Source organism: Atractosteus spatula, chromosome 7 (assembly GCF_055471065.1).
Source record: "Atractosteus spatula isolate fAtrSpa1 chromosome 7, fAtrSpa1.hap1, whole genome shotgun sequence".
Taxonomy (NCBI): Eukaryota; Metazoa; Chordata; class Actinopteri; order Semionotiformes; family Lepisosteidae; genus Atractosteus; species Atractosteus spatula.
Window position 1 is genome coordinate 5,065,273 of NC_142712.1, and position 20,739 is coordinate 5,086,011.

Consider the following 20,739-nt stretch of genomic DNA (forward strand, 5'->3'; position numbering starts at 1 on the left):
TGCCATGGCAACGCATCTCCGCAGCGCACCGAAAGAAAGAGAACCTTAAACAGACAATACACACTAGCTGAATACTTGACCAAAATAAAAAATAACAAACAGAAACAGACCCTGACGAAGTACAGGCTCAGTGACCATAACCTGGCCATAGAAACTGGGCGACACAGGCAGACCTGGCTGCCCAGAGAGGGCAGAGACAGAGGTGCACTTCCTACTGCACTGGGACAGATACTCTGGGATTAGAGAAACATTCTTCCCTAAACTCAGAAATCTAATCCCAGAGTTCCCACACCTGCCAGAATCACAATGGGTCCCAATCCTACTGGGAGAGGGAGGAGGGAACTCAGTTGAACTGGCAGCCCAGTATGTGATCTCCTGTCACAGCCTGAGGAACAGTGAGTCTGTCTCCCAATAATGCTCCAGCCGCCTACAGAATATGTCAATATTTTATAATATGTCTTTGTTGTAAATGTCTGAAATATGTCTGTAGATTTTATTTTACTTCTATTTTTGTTTTGTTTCATGTAAATATCATTACTTTCATTTGCTTTGGCAACACTGATTGTACCCATCGGTCATGCTAATAAAGCACCTTGAATTGAATTGAATTGAATTGAGAGAGCCGCTCACAAAATCTAAAAGCAGCCACAAAGCACTGCAACCGCCACAGGAGATGTCCTGGTGTCACCCCTCGTCGACAGTCCTTGCACGAAACTCAAATCAACGTGAGAGTTTAAGGCTGCACCTTCCGCGGCCGCCTCATCCACGCCGGGGTCCGGTGACAACGGGACATTAAAAGACTATTCTCACGGGTTAACAGGCTTTTAAATTCACTTCCCTCTGCCCACATCCCAGTGGCAACACATCCCACAGAGCTCCTGCTGCATTGAGCTGTGACAAACCTGCCCCCCCCGGCCCCCGCTGGGCTGGAGAGGACTGTACCGACGGCACCGCCTCAGCCGACCGGATCGCCCCGACCCGTCCGCCCCTCCACCGCGAACTCCCCCAGGCCGGACTGGCTTGAGAAAGCAGACGCGGGGCTTCCGCTAGAGCAGAAATAAACTTGCAACCGCCTTGTCATATCGAACAAGCACTCACGGCTTCAGTGGGTAGAAGCCGAGAGATTTAAAGGGGGGAACTGCGACGCCATTTTTACATGTCGGGGCCGAGAACGAATCAGCATCGCTGAGCGCACTTCAGACCACGACACAACTAAAATGCCCACACGTAACTTGTTAAACCTGCACCTTACATCACAAAAGAGAGGAAATTTGCAGGTCTGCGCAGCGCCATGTTGTGCGATTCAGAGCCAGGCAACGCAACATCCGGTGATGTGAAGCGGCCCTGTGACACTGTCAACAAGCAGGCTTGTGAATACGTCTCTCAATCCAATAGAAATATCGCTCTCCACATCCTCTCCACGTTGGGACAGTTCTGCAGTGAAATGCCTGCAGCACAACCTGTATTTGCTGGTGCATCACATTACATTAGTCATTACAGTGACTAGTGAGCGGGAAGGGCCGCTTCACGCCACAATTTGTGGGAACTCTCGCGGTACTTACGGTACTTCCACCAAGTTCACGATTTTGTGCTTAATACGAAATTTGTCAAATTCAATGAATTTATACTGTTACTGGGATTTAATAAGCAGTCTGAGATACTGGGACTTACAGTTCCTCTTTAAATCTAATATTTACCCCCAAATTTTGGGGGAAAAATAAGTAGTTGTTTTACTTCACCATGCAGTTATTATTGCCCCAAAAAGATGCTTCCAGCCGCTGTTCAAAAATAAATTACATCCGCATTAACATGCGACTCGATTGCCTCCAGGACTTGGGAACAGGACATGCGCTGCTTGTGGAGAGAAGCCGGTGCCAAAGGCTAAATAGTGCATAATGGCTGCCATAGTTTCAGATACCTCCTAAACTGAACCTATATCAGTCCCCCCTCCCCCAGTTAAAGGCGGGGGCACAGCCTGGCACAGATGGCGCTGAAACAGATACGTTGTGAGTTTGGTCAGGCACCTTCTGGAGCTGGCAAGAGCAGCCCCGTCACAGCATCTCAATATCCCAGGCACTCTGGGGGCTGAACAACACAAACCCCCATTTCTGCAAGAACACGCCAAACAAACACGCCGAGGCACAGATCCGAGAGGCACAGGAGCATCGAGGGGCGCGCAGACAGACGGGACAGACACAGGGACAGACGGACAGACACCCAGGAGTTCGCTCACTTGCCTCGCTCTGCAGAATGAGTGATAGTCGCGGAGGAGGATGACAGGCGCTTACTGATGGGCGGCTCCGAATGCTTTGGCAGGTTCATGGTGGAGGCTGACAGACTGTCAGTCGCTGCAGAGAGATGCATGAAGCAGAGTTTACATCCAGGGAAGGGAAGGGGTGCAGCCAGACAAAATTAACCGGCAGAGCTACAACCTGGCCTGCAGCACCTCCCTTTCCTGCTCAACACAAGAGGGAATAAGCGATCGGGGGCTTTGCTCGGCACCTGCCGCCTTTAAACATCCCGGAATACAAAATTCACAGGACATTTGAGCAGGGGGAAGTTTAATTTGAAGGCTGGAAGACCTTCTCCGCGGGGGAATGAACTTGGAGATTGAAGTGAATTCTCCGGGGGCTGACTTCTGTCTCAGAATTGATCTTGAACTTGAGACACACAAGGGTGTTTTTCTGTGCAGTAAGAGCCTCTGTCGGTGCCCGGGGCTGGTGACACAAGATGGGAAGGACCGTATGGTCTCTGGATCAGCGTTCCAGAATCCCTGACCTCCATTAGCAGGAAGCTCTAACAGGTAAATGAGGCTTTTGTCGTCTCCACTAGGAAGGTGGGCCACCAGGAAGCACAGACCACCAGAGGTCTCCAGCTTGACCAGAGGGCCTCAGTCGGTGTCCATCACGTCCCCAGAGCGGTGATTCCTTTTGTTGCCTGAGGGCTCAGCCCAGGCAGCTAGCTCTGGAGCCCCCAGCCTGGGCAGAGAGCAGGCTCAGGGTGGAGACAGGCTCTTCTGTGCCTGTCTGAGTTCCCTCCACAGGAGGAGGAGGAGGGGGGGTCTGCGCTCTGGACACAGACACAACCCAGCTTCTTTGTCCAGAAGGCGCAACATCAGAGCTCACCACTGCACTTCTGCCATCTTTTCAGAGTGAACGTTGTCACCATGGCTGCAGTACCGAGATGGATCTCCCATCTGTTATAGAAAATCTGCCTACTCTACAGATAAAGGACCTAATCTCTGCAGGAGACATTTCTAAAGTGATGAGAGTTCAGTTTTAAATGCACAATAAGCTCTCACAATTGGGTTCACTAACGTTTGCATTCTTAAAAATTCACACTGGGAACGTTTCTAGTCCTCAGTTTTCCTATCAAATTTGCATCTGACCTGGAATGTGCCCATTTGTGAAACAATTAAACATATTCATGTACACATAAGACAGACAACCATTAATTTTGTCTGGACGTGCATGAAGGTGATGGAGATGATAAACGATGAAGGAAAAACAGAAATCTGCGCTATTTCTTTCGTCCTTCGAAAGACTCTTTTCAGTGGGCGGGTGCTGAAGAGTTGAGGGTGCTGTCACATGAAGAGCGCAGAGAGTTTCACAGCAGCGTGAGGGCACGATGACACAGCACAGAGACAGAGAGAGGGGGTGGGGGCTGAGCGCAGCAGGTGTGCTGAAGGAGACGGGGAAAGGCTGTCCCAGAGAGAGGTGGTGTGAGATGTGGGTGATGCACACACACACAACAGTGTCACATGGGGTTCCAAGTACCATTGCTTGGCTCGGAGGCGCCTGGAGGAGGAGGGGCACCGAGGTCAGGAGGAGGGGCACCGAGGTCAGGAGGAGGGGCTAAGGCAGCAGGTAAACCTACAGGAAGGGGCGGGGCATATTCACAGTCACCTGCACACCGGGAACCAGAGCAGAGAAAGCACAACGTTACAACACACACTGGGCAGCGCAGACGGGCGGCAGGGCGGGGAGAGTCAGAGATTCTTCTAGTCCGCTGCCAACCCCACGGCTGCTGTAGCACATGCACAGAAAACAAAGACAACGCTAAACTGCGCCACAAACACAGGCGCGTGTGCTGTACCGCAAAGGAGCACATGCTGCTCGGGAGGCACAACACACATATTATCCATTACTTGGTAGCTGTATATCCTGCAAATAGCCCAGTTCATTTGTTGATCTCCCGATAGCACACGCCACAGCCAGCACACCTGCCCTGTGTCTTTGTTTCCTCCCTCCAGCTCAAAAACATTTAGAAGACCCTCAGTACAGCAGCAAAGCTACGTATATAACTGTTATCTATCTTGGAAACCAAAAGAACAACACCATATTGAATGGTGAAATTAAAACAGGATTCGGCTAAGCAGCATATCAAAATCATCAACTGCAGAAGTAAAATAATGATTAGCAACCAAAAGCAAAACCTAGCATTTGTACTTGCCATCTTTTCTGAGAGCGTAGGAGGGCATGCCAGGCCTCCCACAGCACTTCAACAGCCCCACTGCATATACAATAAGGAGCTCACCAAGGCTTTGGAAACAATAACCTGATTACCGCACCACAAGCAAACAGGGATTTTAGCTGCGCAATCAGGACTTTAAATAATTGATTTGCTCATGAATGCACCATGAGTCTGGGTGGTGCTCTGGGAGCCTGATGCCAAATAAAGACAGATGCTCCAGGTCTTATTCGTGCAGATCGACGCATGAAATAAAATATACTTTTTTATTAATACCTTACATTTTTTTATGTAAATCACAGCTACATTAATTCCAATGAATGAATCAAATCTATTTTAGCTCATTTGTGCTTTAAACGGAGAGCTGTGCCTGTGCTTTATTCGCAGAAGTCAGCTATAACCTTGATGAGCACTCCTCCTGCTCCTCAAGCACTGCATGATTCGGCACCTGGAGAGGAGCTTTATGCTGATTTCTAAAGCAACCCAAAAGCTACTGCTGCTGCTTTTCCAGGCATGCCCAGTGCCCAGCTCGGGACACAGCACAGGCCTGCCGGTGCAGGGGTGAATCGCCTTCCCGCGGCAGGTCTGCACTGCGGCCAGCGAGCCCCTCTCCTCCCCCGCCCTCCCCCGCTCCCCGCTCACCCTCTCGGCCGCCGGTGGCCCCGCCCCAGGTCCAGCGCTTGGGTCTGTGCTCCAGCTGCAGGCTGCGCTCCAGCGACCGCCGCATCAGGGCCTCCAGGCGCTCCTGCTCGTTGCGTTCGAACACGGGGAAGAAAAGACACTCTCTGACTGAGCCATCGCTGCGGGCCTTCGGCGAGGGAGCGGGCTGCTGCATTTAGGGGCCTCCTTCCTTCCCCAAGACCAGGCAGTAAAACAGGAGCGAGCAGGTGAGCGGGCGACAGCTTGTGCTCTCTTCCCCCTCTCTCTCTCTCTGCTTCTGAATCCAGATACCCTGCCCAGCGGCGCTGGCAGGAAGGCAGAGCGCAGCAGCACGTACCGTCTGCCCTGGCACACAGCACAGCCCCCCTCTTCTCTGCAGACAGCGCTGTTCGCACTGACAGGCAGCCCGGCAGAATGAAGGCTATGTTAATGACACAGGTTGCATCACTGGGCTGGCCAGCATCTGTTTCCACCCGTGCGCCTGTCACTGTGGCTCTGGCTTCATTTGGCTGAGAATACTGCTCAGCAAGCATTAACCCCTTGCTGCCCAGACAAGGGAGGAGGAGGAGGAGATGGAGGGCTGTGTTTAGATCAGAGGGCATCGTGTGCGTCACAGGAAAATAAACTCTCCAAATCACCGAGGCAGGAGCAATGGATCTGACACGTTCCCTGCACTGTGGGCATTTTATTATTTTATTCTCCAACTGGTTAATGGAAAACAAACATTACGAATATTTTTCTCCAAAAGAACATCACGTTTTAATGTGCAGAAATATCAGTTACCACTATGCCGGGTTTCATATATACCACTATTAGTTACCAAGACTATGCCGGGTTTCAATTTCAGTTTTTGAAAATGTCTACCACCTGAAGCGGATTGAATTTTGCAACAAGGAAAAATTCTCAGAGTTTAGGAGGAAATTCTAGCGATAGTTTTTAATCAGATAACTCACTTCACATGTCCTCTTTTTAAGGAGAGAAACGTAAGTTTACAATATATACCAAGAGGCATTAAAAACAGAATAAAAGCTGTTTGTTGTGTTTTTAATGCCTCTCTGTCTGTTTCTAAGAGCTGGTTATAATGGGGCTCCTGTCATGGTATATATCACCCTATCAGTGTGGGGGTTCTGGGCACTGCAGAGCTCACAACAGTCTCACTGACAGTCTGCAGCAGTATTCAAACCCAAAAATAGAGATGATGAAGCAACCACATCCCCCCAGAAACGGACCATCCCTGCATAGCCACCCTGCCATTAGCACGGTACTACACTAGCTCTCACTGTCGATAGGAATCACCATAGCGACAAGTCAAGTGCTGGCTGCCAGATCACAGCACATTTCCAGGCTATGATGGTAAACCAGACCTTCAGAGCTTTTTCAGTGCAAACTTCACTCCCTAAATTCACTTTAACCCCCTCCAAGAAAAAAAAAAAAGCTTAGCTTCTCTTTTCTATACCGTTCAGGATTCTTCCAGTTACCCTGCAGAGAAGCTGGGAGAAGAGATTTGCTCCTAAGTGAGGATGCTGCTGTAGTCCAGGGCCTCGCTGCCAGGGACTGCGTCAGACACCGCCGGCTGAGGCACCCTGGGAAGGAGCACGCACACTCCCCACTGCGCCCTGGGAGGGGCCAGCCTCGCCGCTCCCACTGGGAGGGCAGACCTGGACTCGCATTCCAGTCTCGAACACATCCTGGGATTGAGAACACAGCCGCTGTGACGGCCACGCCCTGGGTGACAAAGCAGGGGGCCTTCATACCGCTGAGCCGCCGTTCGGAACCCGAGAGGGGGACACGCATCTCCCCTTCGCTAAACCCAGGCTCGCAGATACAAGCTGCCTTCTTTAGCACTGCTCACAGCTCCAGATCCATGAGTCATTCCTGCAATTAAGAATTGCTATAGCACTGTGGCTGTGAAATGTGGCACTCATCTCATTGGTTAAAAAACCAATTGCTAGGATAAATGTGGGATAAATAAATTAATTCTTAATCTTAGACATTCTGCAGAAAACCTGTAAAGCTTGGTTTCTTTACAGGTAGACACTGTTGGCATATATGATTTGAACTAAAAATATGTATTATGCCCATATTTAAAATCTATTCTTTTCATGCTGTACTGTTGGTATCTTATTGTTTCAAAGCCAAGTTCGATCCTGCTCATATGTAGTAAGAGCACAAATCGCAGTGTTTCAGGAAAAAACACTTGCTGCTCATTAATTTCATTTCACCCTCCCAGAGCTTTTCTAAATATGGCAGAGCTGTCGCTTCTAATGTTTCATCAAAGTCTACAGCTCTGGTCTAATTACGGGCTTATTACAAGGGACAAATGAAACACAAAAGGAATTCCTGCGGTCTGTGACAGCAGGGCAGGAAAGAGTTAAAGAGCATCCCTCTGTGATGTCATAGTCCACCAGCACCACTTCAGGATGATTCCAACTAGGCTTGTAAGGGGTGCAGGCAGAGGGGGGCGGGTGTGTTTTTGACATTTCACTGCTACAACAGGTCACATCTTCTCTCAGTCGGAAGGTCAGCCCCGCCTCCTCATTAAGCATGCAGAGATTTGCACCCAGCAGCCCTCACAAGGTCTTAACAAAGCATGAAGCCCCTGGAGATAAGCAGCTGGAGGGCAGGGAGTCACTGTTCATTAAAACACTAGACAGAGGGCGGGGGGGGGGGGGAGTCTGTGATCTTGCAGCACAATAAGCAGCTGCAGTAGTCCCCAGCTGAATTCAGGATTTCAAATGACAAAAGCCACAAGCAGTGCACAGAAAAGTGGAGGAGCATTCATGCTTTTCAACAGAAAATGATACCAGTCATAAAGCACTAATTTTAAGAGGATGAGGACACACTGATACCTGAATCATGGCATTAAGAGAAGATCTACATGCTCCTTCATAGCAACATTCTCCCTGCAGCTGAGCTGTGCTTTCAGAGGGTGTGCAAAGAAACAGGTATGTAATAAAAGGTGGATGCTCACATTTTATTTAATAAAAAAAATCAGATTGTGGGTATAAATTGCAATAAGCACTGATCAAGTTTTTGAAGCGGAGGGGGAATGACCCCATGAGTATTTCCAGCTATCCTCCTGAACAAGACACTGAGAGGACTAGAGAGAGGGAGGAAGCATGTGTTCAGATTTGGTCATTAACAATTGGAGCAAACCTCACCATTGGGTGTTGAACAGTACTGTTCAGCTTTCTCAGAATAATGCAGGAAGGTCTTTTTCACCATCTCACTATTACATAATCCCTAGGCTGGGGGTGTTTGCACTGGCTGCCAGATTTCCAAAGATGTGAAGACCTTGTTTTTTTTAATTTCTAATCGCTGCTTTTTTTTTGTTGTGAAAATCCCAGCCCCTTGGAATCAGCAGCTGTTTCTTTCTTAACGCCTCTGCTCACAGCTGCAAACCCCGCCGCCGCACACGGGGGAGAAAGAGGAGAGACTCCTCTGCCCCGCCCACCCCCAGACGAGCCGCTCGTGTTTGAACAAGTAACAGTGCAGGACTGCCCCCCACCCCACCCCAAGGGGGCATCGGTGCTGACTGGAGGAGAGGCGTGTCTCCCACCAAGCCACAGGGGTCGCTGAGAGCAGCAAGAGCTCTCCTTTCCCGCCTCGGCACCTCGGCTTCTGGGATCCACTGTGACATGACCCAGGCTTGAACCCACGATCACCGAACTCAACCAGGCATATTTACCAGTTGAGCTCCTCAGGCCCCCCTCCCACATCACCTGTTTTAAGCTCTGCTTGGCAAAGAACCTTCTTCACTTTGCGTGCCGCCCACTCCCCCATGTGCCAGTTGATGCATTAGGAGGCAGCTCATCTTACTGCACCTTAAGAGCAGCTGCCTTCCATCTGGAGCCTGTGCCTTTACTGCTCTGAGGGGGCCTTTACTCAGCATCCTTATGGATCTCCACCCCCTCAGGCCACCAGGGAACCAGGGATTGGCTACAATTAATCCAAGACTCGCCTTTTCGGTCTGGTTTCTGGTCATTCATTGAAAAAAACCCAGCATGTGCACTGGAATTGCCAGGTGACCTGCGGCCCCAGGCCCCCCACGAGGAGGGCGGCGGACTTCCGAGAGGAGGCAGGAGAGGAAGGGACCTCCCTCAGGCTGGTGTGGAGGTGTGCCGCAGAGTGGAGACCCTTCTCCGGGAGGGAGTGCGAACCTGCCCTCCTCTCACACTCCCAGGGAGATCAGGGAGGACAAGTCAGCCTGGAAGCAGGTGTCAGGGGCAACCCTGGCAACAGGACCCCGCACGTCACCCAGCCAACCCCAGACCAGCACCCCCCGAGACGGGACCCCTGACCCCTGACCCCTGACCTTCTCCTCCTCCATCCTCTGCCGGCGCTTCTCCTCCACGGCGGCGCGGCGCAGCTCCTCTCGCTGCCGCTGCTCCTCCAGCCGGCGCCAGCGCTCCTCCACCTGCCGGGCGTACTGCAGCTGCGCCCGCCGCTCCCGCTCCAGCATGGCCTGCTCCCGAGCCGCTGCGGACAGGCAGGGGGCGCGGGTCAGGGCGGGCCGGGCCCCTCTCTCACCGCCACACAGCAGCAAACGCCAAAACGAGTTTCACAGCGCCTCCGTCCTTGCCACCGCAAGCGGAAGCACCAACGGCAAACACAGGAAGGAGGAAAGGAGCGCCGGCTACTTCCGTACGGCACCCATGGCAACTCCTGCCCCAGCCCAGCCCCCATGGGAAAGTGCAGACCCTCCTAGCCAAACACACTCACGCCACTTGAATCGTCTGCGCTTCTCCGCTGCATTCAGACACAAACAAGCCGGGACAAAAACTGCACAACCCCAGGGTCCAAACGAGGTCCAAACGAGTCTCTCGGGTCGCACAGGGGAGGGTCCCGCCAGACGGGAACGACAGAGCTGATACATTAGAATAGGTTGTACCCTGGTGGCAAGTTATCTTCCTTCTGTGGATGACTTCCAGGGCTACTTCCACCAGGATTGTGGGGTAAAAGTTCAGAAAGAGATGCTGTCAGAATGGAACAGCTGACCGGCGCGTTTTCTGTACGATCTACAACAGTCCTCCGGGGGCGCAGCTATAGTAAAGTGGGATGGAATAACCTACAGCACATCTCCCAGAGGACTGCAGCAAAACCAAAAAGCTGCAAAGCCTCCTCTTATCCCATCTGTTCTCTAGCCAGGCTTTGCCTCACACGAAGCTGCACGTCACCGACGATATGGGTTTACACGAGAGAGCAAACGACGGGGGTTTCAGTGCTGTCGTGGAAGGCGGATGACTCGGGTGACCACGGTGAATGGCTGAAAATGACACGGGTCCTAGCAAAAAAAAACCACCTCCAGATCTGGCGTAAGAATAAACGGACTTCAAACTCACCCAGGCTCTTCTCCCGCTCCTCTCTCCTCTCCTTGGCCAACCGCATTCTGTCATCGGTCTTTAAACAGCCCTCCAGGTCTGCAAGAAACACGCTCCCACGGATGAACTGCTTTTAAACAGCTTTTAATAAATGCGGATTATTAATAAATGATCAAATTAATTTGAACACTATATTTTGTCTTTTCTGTCATGTCATTGGTGTGCCTCCGAGCCCTGTGTAGATTTGTGGATCCCCATCAAAAACATCCATTACTGTGCACAACAGAAGGCAGCACATCTGTAAATAGTGACTTGGAGAACACTGAAATCCTCTGTTATAATCACATATTCAGCTGTAATTCAACTCCTATGAAACATCAGGAGGGATTAATATCATTATTCAAGGGAGCTCACAGAAAGCTGCCTAGTACACTGGGGTTCAAAGTCTCCCACAGCAGCGCCCCCTGTCTGTGCTGAAGAGAGGTGCAGGACTTACTTTGTTTACCTGCAGGGCTGCTGGGATTGGCTGCCAGGCGGACTGGGGAGGCGTGGCCATTGGTCTGGGCCCTCCTCTCCTCTCCATGGGGCGGGGCCATGGGAACAGCTGCTCCAAGAGAAGATTCAGACTCAAAGAGCTTTACTGGCACGACCAACACAATACAGTGTAGATAGATAGATAAGACTTTATTGATCCCGAAGGGAAATTGATGCCAAAGCAGAAACTACTACACACAATTTACAGTAAAAACATTTACCAACATCACATAAAACACGATTGTGAGACTGTCTGTTCCCCAGGCTGTGATTTGAGATCACATAATGGGGAGCCAGCTCTATCGAGTTTCGTCCGCACTCTGCCAAAGGACCGGAAGGTGTTCTGATTCTGGCAGGTGTGGGAATTCTAGGATTAGATATGTTAAGAGCTGATTGCAGGATTTGGAAGGGTTTTTTTTTTTTACACAGGAGTTAGATGGGAGGCTGAGTGTGTGCACCGCTTTTTCTCATTTATCATTTTATCATCTGCACTAAAATATAAACGGAGTGACGGGAACACAGATCTAGCTTACATACACGATGCATCACGCTCGGGAAGACTAGTTATCAGTGCACAGGGCGGACTCTTTTGGAACAACCTCCAAATCAGCAGAAACACAAAGACCCAGGAAAGCAAGCAGAAGGTAAGCTAAGGGCTATACATGTCTTTTCACAGAGAGCCTGGAATGCAGAACCGTGTGCTTGAACCTGACAGTGTGGGATCCCTCACAGAAGCCAAAGACAGAATTCTTCCAGCACGAAGTGACTTGTATTAAAACAAGCCGGATGAGCTCCATCCCGTGTTAGAATAGGAAGTCAGCTTTCTTCCATTATTTTGCTGGACAGAGCTCCTTCTGAGCCCTTCAATTATCACCCTCAGGATGTGGGCCCTAGGGGTGAGAGGAGCATAAATTGGAAAGTATTTAAGGGCTGGGATGATCTAAACCACCCCGAGTGGCAGGAGATTATCGAAGATTACAAGCTAAAGCAGATGAAGGCCTGGATTGGTATTCATGATGCCGTGTCTCCCAGTGCGTCTCGACTGTGCAGTTCCCCAAAGGCAAGAACGCACCCTGCAGGACGATGCGGGATTTCACAATCCAGCTTCGCACTCCGCAGCCCCGTGTCACTAGCAAGGCCTCATGGGGGACGGGCAAGGGAACCTGACAGCTGTAATCCAGCCCCCAAAGGCCAATGGGAGTTGAGAAGGAAAACAGGAGCCGTGTTTGTCTTACGCAGACAGAGGTGGTGCTGGGGTTACCAACAGGACTCACATCTCCCACGTCCTTGGAAACACGGCACTTCCCAAAATCTCCTCTCCCACCCCTGATTGGGCCTTTTGGTGGATCACACTTCATCTCGGATCTCCAAATCATTTCTGGCGCAGCACTAAACGCCGCCTCTGCTGGGAGAAACACCAGTTTGTGCTCCAGCTGGAACACTGGACACTTTCCTTGCTGCTGCTCCCCGTGAACTGTGAACAGCATGAGCTTGCCTAGGAGAATCGTGGCCTGTGCAGGACTGCTCTGGGGCCCTGAGCATGAAGTGCAAGGCTGGCGAACGAGAGAGACTTCGAGGAAGTTAACGCTCCCTGTGGTCACATGGTTAGGACTGCGCCAAAGTGGCAATGAGGGAAACGATTTTTTGTACTTCAACCTGGACATCATTCTGGTTTATCTGTAGCTTATTGTTTGAAAGAAGTGATTTATTTTGTCATGAATCACATGTCCGGCAAATTTAAAGACCAACTGCATGCCCCACTTGAACTCTGATACATTTGATGGACCAGCTCAACACGCCTGGATATGATGTAGCCAACCACTGATGAAACAATATTTCGGGAACAGGCTTTTAAGAAGGGCCAGCTAGCCCATCTGATGACCTCAGCTCATGAGGATGACCTCATCAGCTGATGGAAAGACACTGCACAAAGAGCCGGTGACTGGGAATACAGTAACACAACTATTTGAAGAAAATGACAGATTTATTGGACTAAAAGGGCCAACAGAAAAAAGAAAACCGAACAATGTATTTGCAGAAAAAAAAGGAAAAACAATAAAAGGAAATTGAGTTTCCCTCAAAGGGATAATTACTGTACTTCTGGGATCAATACATTTTTTATTGTACAGCTTTTCATGGTTGGTATAATCTCAAAGCACTGTACAAAATAACTCCCACTAAAATATTTATTGTGGCATCAGAGGAGGGGCAACAAGTGACTAATGCAATCCCCTCGTTTCTGCTGCACTTCAGCCTCCCATTGCTACTGCCGTAACAAGCAAGGAATTTGGTTGCAACTCCTTCTTAATTGGCGAAAACGTGCATGTCTCCAGTGGTTGGTCTTTATACTATTACTAGCTCATTCAGCTGACCCTTTCAGCAGTGGCTCTGTGGCTGAGGATCTGTGCCTGTGGCTGGAAGGTTGCTGGTTCAAATCCTGCTGCCGGCAGAGGAATCCTACTCCGTTGGGCCCCTGAGCAAGGCCATTAACCCCAACTGCTCCAGGGGCGCCGTATAAATGGCTGATCCTGCGCTCTGACCCCCAGCTTCTCTCTCTGTCTGTGTGTCTCATGGAAAGCAAGCTGGGGTTTGCGAAAAGATGAATTCCTAATGTAAGAAACTGTGTATGGACAATCAAGTGATCTTCTTCTTCTTTCATCCAAAAACAACCTATGTGCATCCATTTATTTTCCTGGAGCAATCTGGGTGACGTACTTTTCTCAAGGCTACAACACCAATGACTTGTCTCACCTGGGATTCGAACCCACAACCTTCATGTTACAAGGCCTGTTGTCTTGGTCATAGAACCACTACAATCCTTCTCGCTCCCTCATGCAGTGGAAGAATACCTAAACCACACACATGTAGCATTTTAAGGATTCCAGAGCTGGGTTTGGTTGAGTGTGAATCACAGCTCCAACCCAGTCTGTCTGCCAGGAGTTGATCCAACAGACAAGCTCTTTCACTTTCACTTCTAATCCCTGTGTTGTGGAACCTCATTGCTATGGTGGAGGAATCAGTGCCACTGTCAGGAATTTGGGGTCACAGACTCCTCATTAGACCCGCCCTTGTCACCAATGGCAACACAGCAGTCACATGGCCTGTGAATGATTTTTTCTTTCTCTGCGTGTGATCATCTTGTTAATAATTCACAGTTTTGGCAAAGTGTATCAGTAGACCCACCTGCTCACATTTGACAGAATATCTGTCAAACTACAGTATGGAATTCAACAATACAAAACAGGGGACAACTGTGATAAGAGAAAGGCAATGAAACTCATACTGGTTGTTACTGGTGATCATTGTGGGATAAATACTGTACACAGACAATCTTTGAAATTTAAAATAGAGTGCACAATCATTGGTTTCTATTTTAATAATTGATTCTAAGAAATATTTGCAATAAGTTGCCTGAGATATCTGTAAGAAATTGCCACAAGAGTATTAATGATTTAATATGATCAAACCAAAAAAACATCAGCAACGGTTCTAATTTATCAGCATCAGTAAATCCATACAGCCAGGTAAATGTCAGTGAAGAGCATTAAGGTAGAAGGACTTACAACTATATTTAATTGTGATAAAACATTAATATTTTAAACACAGAAATCCAGCTCTCCAGACAATTGGACGACCAAAAACAAGGTTGCAAGATTTCACTTGTTCAACAATCAGAACAACTGTACACGTTTCAGTACTTTGATTTTGAATGTTACCTTGAAACGAGGATCGAGCAAGTATGCGACACTTATCAGAATTAGCTTTCAATGGAGTGAACATAACATACAGTACAAGCAGTGCATCAACCATTCAGCAGGACAGTCATCCTGTCTGTCACTGCTGGAGCAGGTCTGCGAGCTGCTCCCAGCCCTTCCCAAAGAGAAAGTGAATTCTCAGACCAGGGAGCACTTTACAACGGCCCGAGAAGGGAGCGTCCCACAAAGGGTACACACTGCAGAGCAGCTGGCACCTCAGAGCCATCAGGAGGAAGAGTCTTCAAGCTCCAGCAACCCCTCCTGCCGATCAAGGTCATCACTCTTGCGAGAGAGCCTCCGAAACGCTGCCTCATAACTCACGCACTCCGCGCCTGAAGCAAATTACTTCTGCTGCCGAGGATGAAAGCTAACTGAAAAGCCAGTCATGACAGGGCACTCTGACGTTCTACTGTAAACACAAGCTAGACTCAAAGCCGGAGCTGCAACAATATTCATAACGGTGCTCTTAAATCTCAAAGCATATCTTCTGTAGCTAGCATTGCTGATTTCTTTGTATTATGCATTCACAAGTGGCTGATAAATCTAAAATGAATTATTACTGCCTACTACAAATTAACAGGGGATAGCAGTGCCCTAGTGGGTGAGTCCCTGGGCTCGTGACTAGTGCGATGTGGGTTCAAGTGTTGCTGTGCAATAAAAAGTCGTCTTGCTTGAAGTGCACCACGGATTTTGTGCTACAACCCAGACATTGTTGAATAAATCCAATCCATGGCATACCCCTGAGTCTTTCTGCCCATTGCAAAGTGGGTATTCTAACTGCGGTAGGCGTGAGACAGGCAGCGACCAGCCTAGCTTGTTTCCCTCGCAGATGACTCACGTGACAAACCAGAAGGTCTGTCTTCCTGACCAGTGACCCGCCCCGCAAGTGCCTTCCGCAGAGCTGGCACCCCGTGACTCCGAGCCCAGCGTCACCAGGCGGGCAGCCACGCAAGGGGACCCCGGCTGTGGGCTCCCGAGGCGCTGAGCACGGTCTGGTCAGGCTCGTCCCCTCCACATTCCACAGACGCCCTGGAAGTGAAAACTATCCCTGCCCAAACACACACGCACGCGAGGTCACACAAACAACAGCCCCGCAAGTTCAAGAGAGGAATAAAAGCAAGCTCTGATTTACTTCTCAAACACGCCCCGAGGTGGAAAGACCAGCTGACGGGTATCCACGTGTCGTGGGGTGTGAGGAAAGCCAAGAAGGCCTCAGCAGTTGATCTTCCCCCTTGATAAAGGATAACAATTCCACTGAACTGCAGCCACCTACCTCAGAAATGAAGAAACGATTTCCTTCTGCCTCGGCTGTGCTCGTACTGGAGCTCAGAAGAAGTACAACAGAATGCCCTCCTGGTCAAGCAGGAAACACTAGTATTGATTGCTTTAAAAGAGGAGGAAGGAGGAATGCAATAAATTTACCTCAGGGCTGCAAGTCCATGCAGTAGGCATTTTTTGCAAATCACTTAAAGGCTTAATCCCAACGTATTTTTGGAAAGTGTCAATGCCAAGGAAAATCTGTGGTTTAAGGGGACTACGTGTTATTTTGAAAAACAGCAGGAAAGATAGATACAGAATTGACGGCGGCTCAAAGACGAACTACTGTATTTGCAAGCTGATATGATTCAGTCAGCTGAACGCACAGGTTCAACACATAAAAACCGACCCGCCCCCTCTCTCTCTCTCACTCCTCTTGGACAGACTGCGAGCTCGGAGGAGCAGAAAACCTCTTCTCGAGAACGATCACAATCAGCACGCGGGCAGAAGGCACATGACCCTCAAACGCTGTCATAGCCCACGTACCCTTGTCGGGACAAGCCTAAAAACACATTTCCCACAAAAGGACGCACCTGACTCAAACGCCTTCAAAGTACCGTACAGTGCATTTCCGACAGAGCCAAATGAGCCCGAGAGCGCATTTCCTGCTTGTCATTACAGGACGGATAATCGATTTCCAGGCCTGGTCCGCGGTGCCCAGAACGCAATAAAGCGGAGAGCAGTCCCTCAGTGCGGCTACAAGCTCAGCTATTAGATGAACATCACTGCAGGGAAGGCACTCAGACCCTATTAAGATCAAAATTGAAAGACAAGAACCAAGAATAAACTGGTTTGCCGACTTTACTAAAAAAAACTGCCATATAATTCTCATCTGAAGACCGCGAGAGACATTGTCAGCATTTAAACTTCTAGATTTTTACAACTTATTTTTGTTGCATCATTTACAGAGCATATTTAACGTGACACGTGCTGGGGGTCATCAGCAAATTTTCGATCAGAAGGCGAAGGGATTTTGGATGTACAACGGGGAAAAGAAAGCAAAAACAAAAAAAAAGAACTGCCGACAGCTACTGAAACAGAGTACGCAGGTACTGCAGGTATCATTGCGGGCCTCTCTTTGAAGCTGTAACTCACCTGAGTATCGCGCAGGCGGGAAGGGGGTTAAGCTCTGAGCTGAGAGTATTGCTGTCCGACAGGCGCGTCCTCTGCTTGCTACAAAACCATACTGTCTCGTACCTGTGCGAGCTGGTCCTGTATCCGCTGGGCTCAGTGACCAGTGCTAAGATGTCCTTAACCGAGCCGCCTGCTTATTTAGACTTATTGCGTCTGCGCTCCGTTCACAGATTCAGAAACCCTCTGATGTCAAGAGTATTTTTCTCCAACAGCTTCAGCATACAGAACCATCAGCAGACTATTCTCAATGTGTTTACCCTTATTATCACCCTTCTTCTTTCTGACAGCACAGCTATTAACACGAGATCCATCGCTGGGAATGACAATGTAGCAGACGCGCTCACAATATTTTTTTTTCTTTCGAAGAACTTTTTCTGGTTACGGGCAGCTCTGGTACTGGCTACACATCCTGCACAGCTGCCTAGTGGTCAGCATTGATGCCTCTCAGCGCTGAGGGCCTGGGTTCAGTTCCGGACCTGGGGGGCTGTCTGTGTGAAGTAAGTATGTTCTCCATGTGTTCGGATGGGTTTGCTCTCTGTGCTCCAGCACCATGCTCTGGCACAGTAAGGAAAACTGGCCCTACGGTGAGTGTGTGTCTGTGTGTGCCCTGTGATGGCTGGCGTCCTGTCCAGGGTGTACCCTGCCTTGCGCCTGTTGCTTGTCGGGATAGGGGCCGGCTTCCCTGAGACCCTGAATTGGATAAAGCTGTTTGAAAACAGCCAGATGGATCACACATCCCATTCCATGTTTCAAGAGCTGAAAGCGAATTTAAAAATAGGCCCTTCCGACAGAAAACAGGATTCCATCTGTGGAAATCGCATTGCAAACTACATCCCAGCTGTGGAAATTAACTGAATAAAGTCATGGGAATATGTAAACTATATTAAACCAGTGTCTCTTTCCCCCCTTTGCTACTGCAGATGATGCATAAGGTGGATGAGCCCCGTTTTATTTTCAGGCTGGTCACTGAGTGAGCAAAGATGGGCAAAGTCATCACAATGAGACAACCCCTTTCTCTGTCATGCCAGAAAGTATTTTAAAAAGTCATAAATCATTTTAGATCCACGAGTCAGTGAGCACAGTATTTCCTCATTCTAGCTGATGTTGCTCGCTATTATTGTAAACAAACATCTTGTCGAAAGAACGCTTTTTATCATGCAAGTGTGTCACATCTGTGGAAATCAACTGAAGTCATGGAAACATGGAAACTATCGGGGTGCCTAGTCAATGTTCTGTTTCCAGCCTGGGAGAAAGACACCCTAACTGGATCCAATCCGCCTGTGAATGAGAGTTGAGGTGGAGAAGCCAGGACCGCCAGTGTTCACCTGTCTGACCAGGGCAGCTCAGGAAGCCCACAGAAGGATGAGAGCTGGCCTGGCCTGTGACTGTGTGTGGCTACAGCGGGGCTCAGCCTGAGTGAGAGTGGGTATGGAAGGCAAGCAGACTGTAGCTCAGAGTGGTGGCTCTGTGGAATTGTCACTGGATATTGTTAGAGCAGCTGTAAGGCTGGCTGTTCTCAAGGCTGTGCGTAACCACTACCATAACAAACCGTTTTAGAAGAGAACATAGTTCTGCGCAAATACAGATCTGAACCGCTGTCGTTTAGATCCCATTACCACACTGGAAATTCTCCTCCAGGACCAGGACTGCAAACCCCTGTCTCAGCCTGTCACCAGTTCCCCCTGCTTGTACCACCTCTGTCAGCGTGACCTGGAAGTGCGGGGTCTTTCGCAGGCTGGTCATGTCAAATTGACCACCGCCTTTCATCTAGACCAGGCCAGACCCACAGGGAGGCTGAATCCCCCTAAGGTCCAGAGTGAGTTAAACCCCTCTAACTCACTGCAGACTGAAGCTCAGCTCCCCAGGCAGAGACTCATCCAGTCTGACACTCAGAGAGCAGGCACACGTTTCTACCGATCAACATTGGCAAATAAAACAGAAATCAAAATCCCCTGCTTATACCTCCCGTCGTACAAAAAAACAACAACTGTTCCATCCTACTGTGCGACGCGATTTTACTGTTTGTTCCCCTCAGCGGCACACACTCCCACGCTCCTGTTCACCTGTAGTTGGTACAGCAAATACATCTGTCTTCGGAAACACGATGCAATACAGTTCTGCTCCTGCTAGAATTCCTTTCTATCCTTTCTAATACTCTAGGCTGCTACTCACCTTTCAATCAATAAACGGCAATTTCTCGTTCAGTGATTTTTCAAACTCCATTAATGATGAAAGATCTTTAATGGTTATCAGAAAGATTAAAAAGGTGTCGGGTGTTATAAGGTGTTACAGGGTGTTGTTTTCTGAATATGATATACAATATATCTAGGTTTAATATACAGTTTATATGAACACCATTCACCGTTGGTCTTGTATTAACGTCAGTCATTAGATATTAAAAACTGAACTTATATGTTCAACATCACAGTCAAACACAGTTTGAAACACAGAAGTTTTAATCGATTTTGCTTGTGCTTCCAGCGGTACCCAGCCGCCGCTGTGGTGGAGAACGGTGAAACGTGTTTTGTGCGCTTTGGTTGATCTGTTATTTGCGGTTACATTCGCTATCATCTTTTATTCTAACAAAGCACTTCAAAACGAAAAAAAAGGGGGGACGATTCCTAACTTTGCATTTAAAGCCCCACCGCACCTGTGAGGACAAATGCCTGCATTCCTGCACTGGCGCCTCCCTCTTCCCTCCGCTGTGCTACGAGAAGGGATCGACACAGAAATCCCTCGCTGCTGCCCGGCATTACATCACCGCAGGAGGCGTCGGGCCGACACTTCACCCGACATAACCGGCATTCCCGTCGTGTTCATGAAGCCGTTCGCGCTCTTACCTGGCCGTATCTTCGCAGCCGGCTGGACCGCGCAGTCCGCCATCTTTCAGCTCGGCTGTAATCCCCCGAGGATGCACAGGCGCAATGTCACCTCCAGCCGCGGCACAAAACCTCCCCAAATTTAGGCTTCGGTCGCACGCATCACCTGCCTCTCCCTCGGCACCCTGAGAAGGACAAGCAGTGCGCTGGGGGGAAATATCTCTTTCCACCTCATCAGCACAAATGGGCACCGCAGAGCGCTAACGCAGCGCTGAAGGTGGCGGAGCGGCTTGTTATAATTGCATATACTGTATATATATTCAGAGATCACACTACAGCTCGCATTGATAACGGCAGTGCCGCTTTCCCTGTGGGGAACTGAATCCCTGCCGTGGAGCTGGACTCTGCGGGACCTGGCTGTTTTATCAGTGTCTGCGTGCGACTGCACGTCCATGTAGCCACGGGCGAAACGTTACATCACGACGGTCTGAATCTGAGCCTTCTCTGACAATTGCATTTACCCAACATCGTCTGACGATTTTCTCACAGGGCCGGGGGACTGGATTTCAAAAAGTGAATGTTACAGGATGCAGTAATCTTTTCGTGTAAAATGCAGTGATATAAGGTGTTCTTTTGACAAAAAAAAGGTTGTTTACCATAATAGCGAGCAGCATCAATAAAAATGAGGAAATACTGTGCTCACTGACTCGTGGCTCTTAAATGACTTGT

The 20,739-nt window shown here is 49.3% G+C and overlaps 1 protein-coding gene across 1 annotated transcript in view; it reads right to left on the reverse strand.

Annotated features, from left to right (window-relative positions):
- LOC148830259 (MAP7 domain-containing protein 2-like) overlaps positions 1–20,517 on the reverse strand; it is a 30,945-nt gene extending 10,428 nt beyond the window's left edge. The window contains exons 1-7 of the mRNA XM_088920779.1: positions 20,032–20,517; positions 10,948–11,055; positions 10,473–10,550; positions 9,446–9,609; positions 5,113–5,215; positions 3,777–3,905; positions 2,238–2,348 (exon numbers count right to left, since the gene is read on the reverse strand). Coding sequence (XP_088776905.1) covers positions 2,238–2,348; positions 3,777–3,905; positions 5,113–5,215; positions 9,446–9,609; positions 10,473–10,550; positions 10,948–11,055; positions 20,032–20,074 — 736 coding nt within the window. The 5' untranslated portion in view covers positions 20,075–20,517. The remainder of the gene's footprint in view (positions 1–2,237; positions 2,349–3,776; positions 3,906–5,112; positions 5,216–9,445; positions 9,610–10,472; positions 10,551–10,947; positions 11,056–20,031) is intronic.
- Between the last annotated feature and the right edge of the window lie 222 nt (positions 20,518–20,739).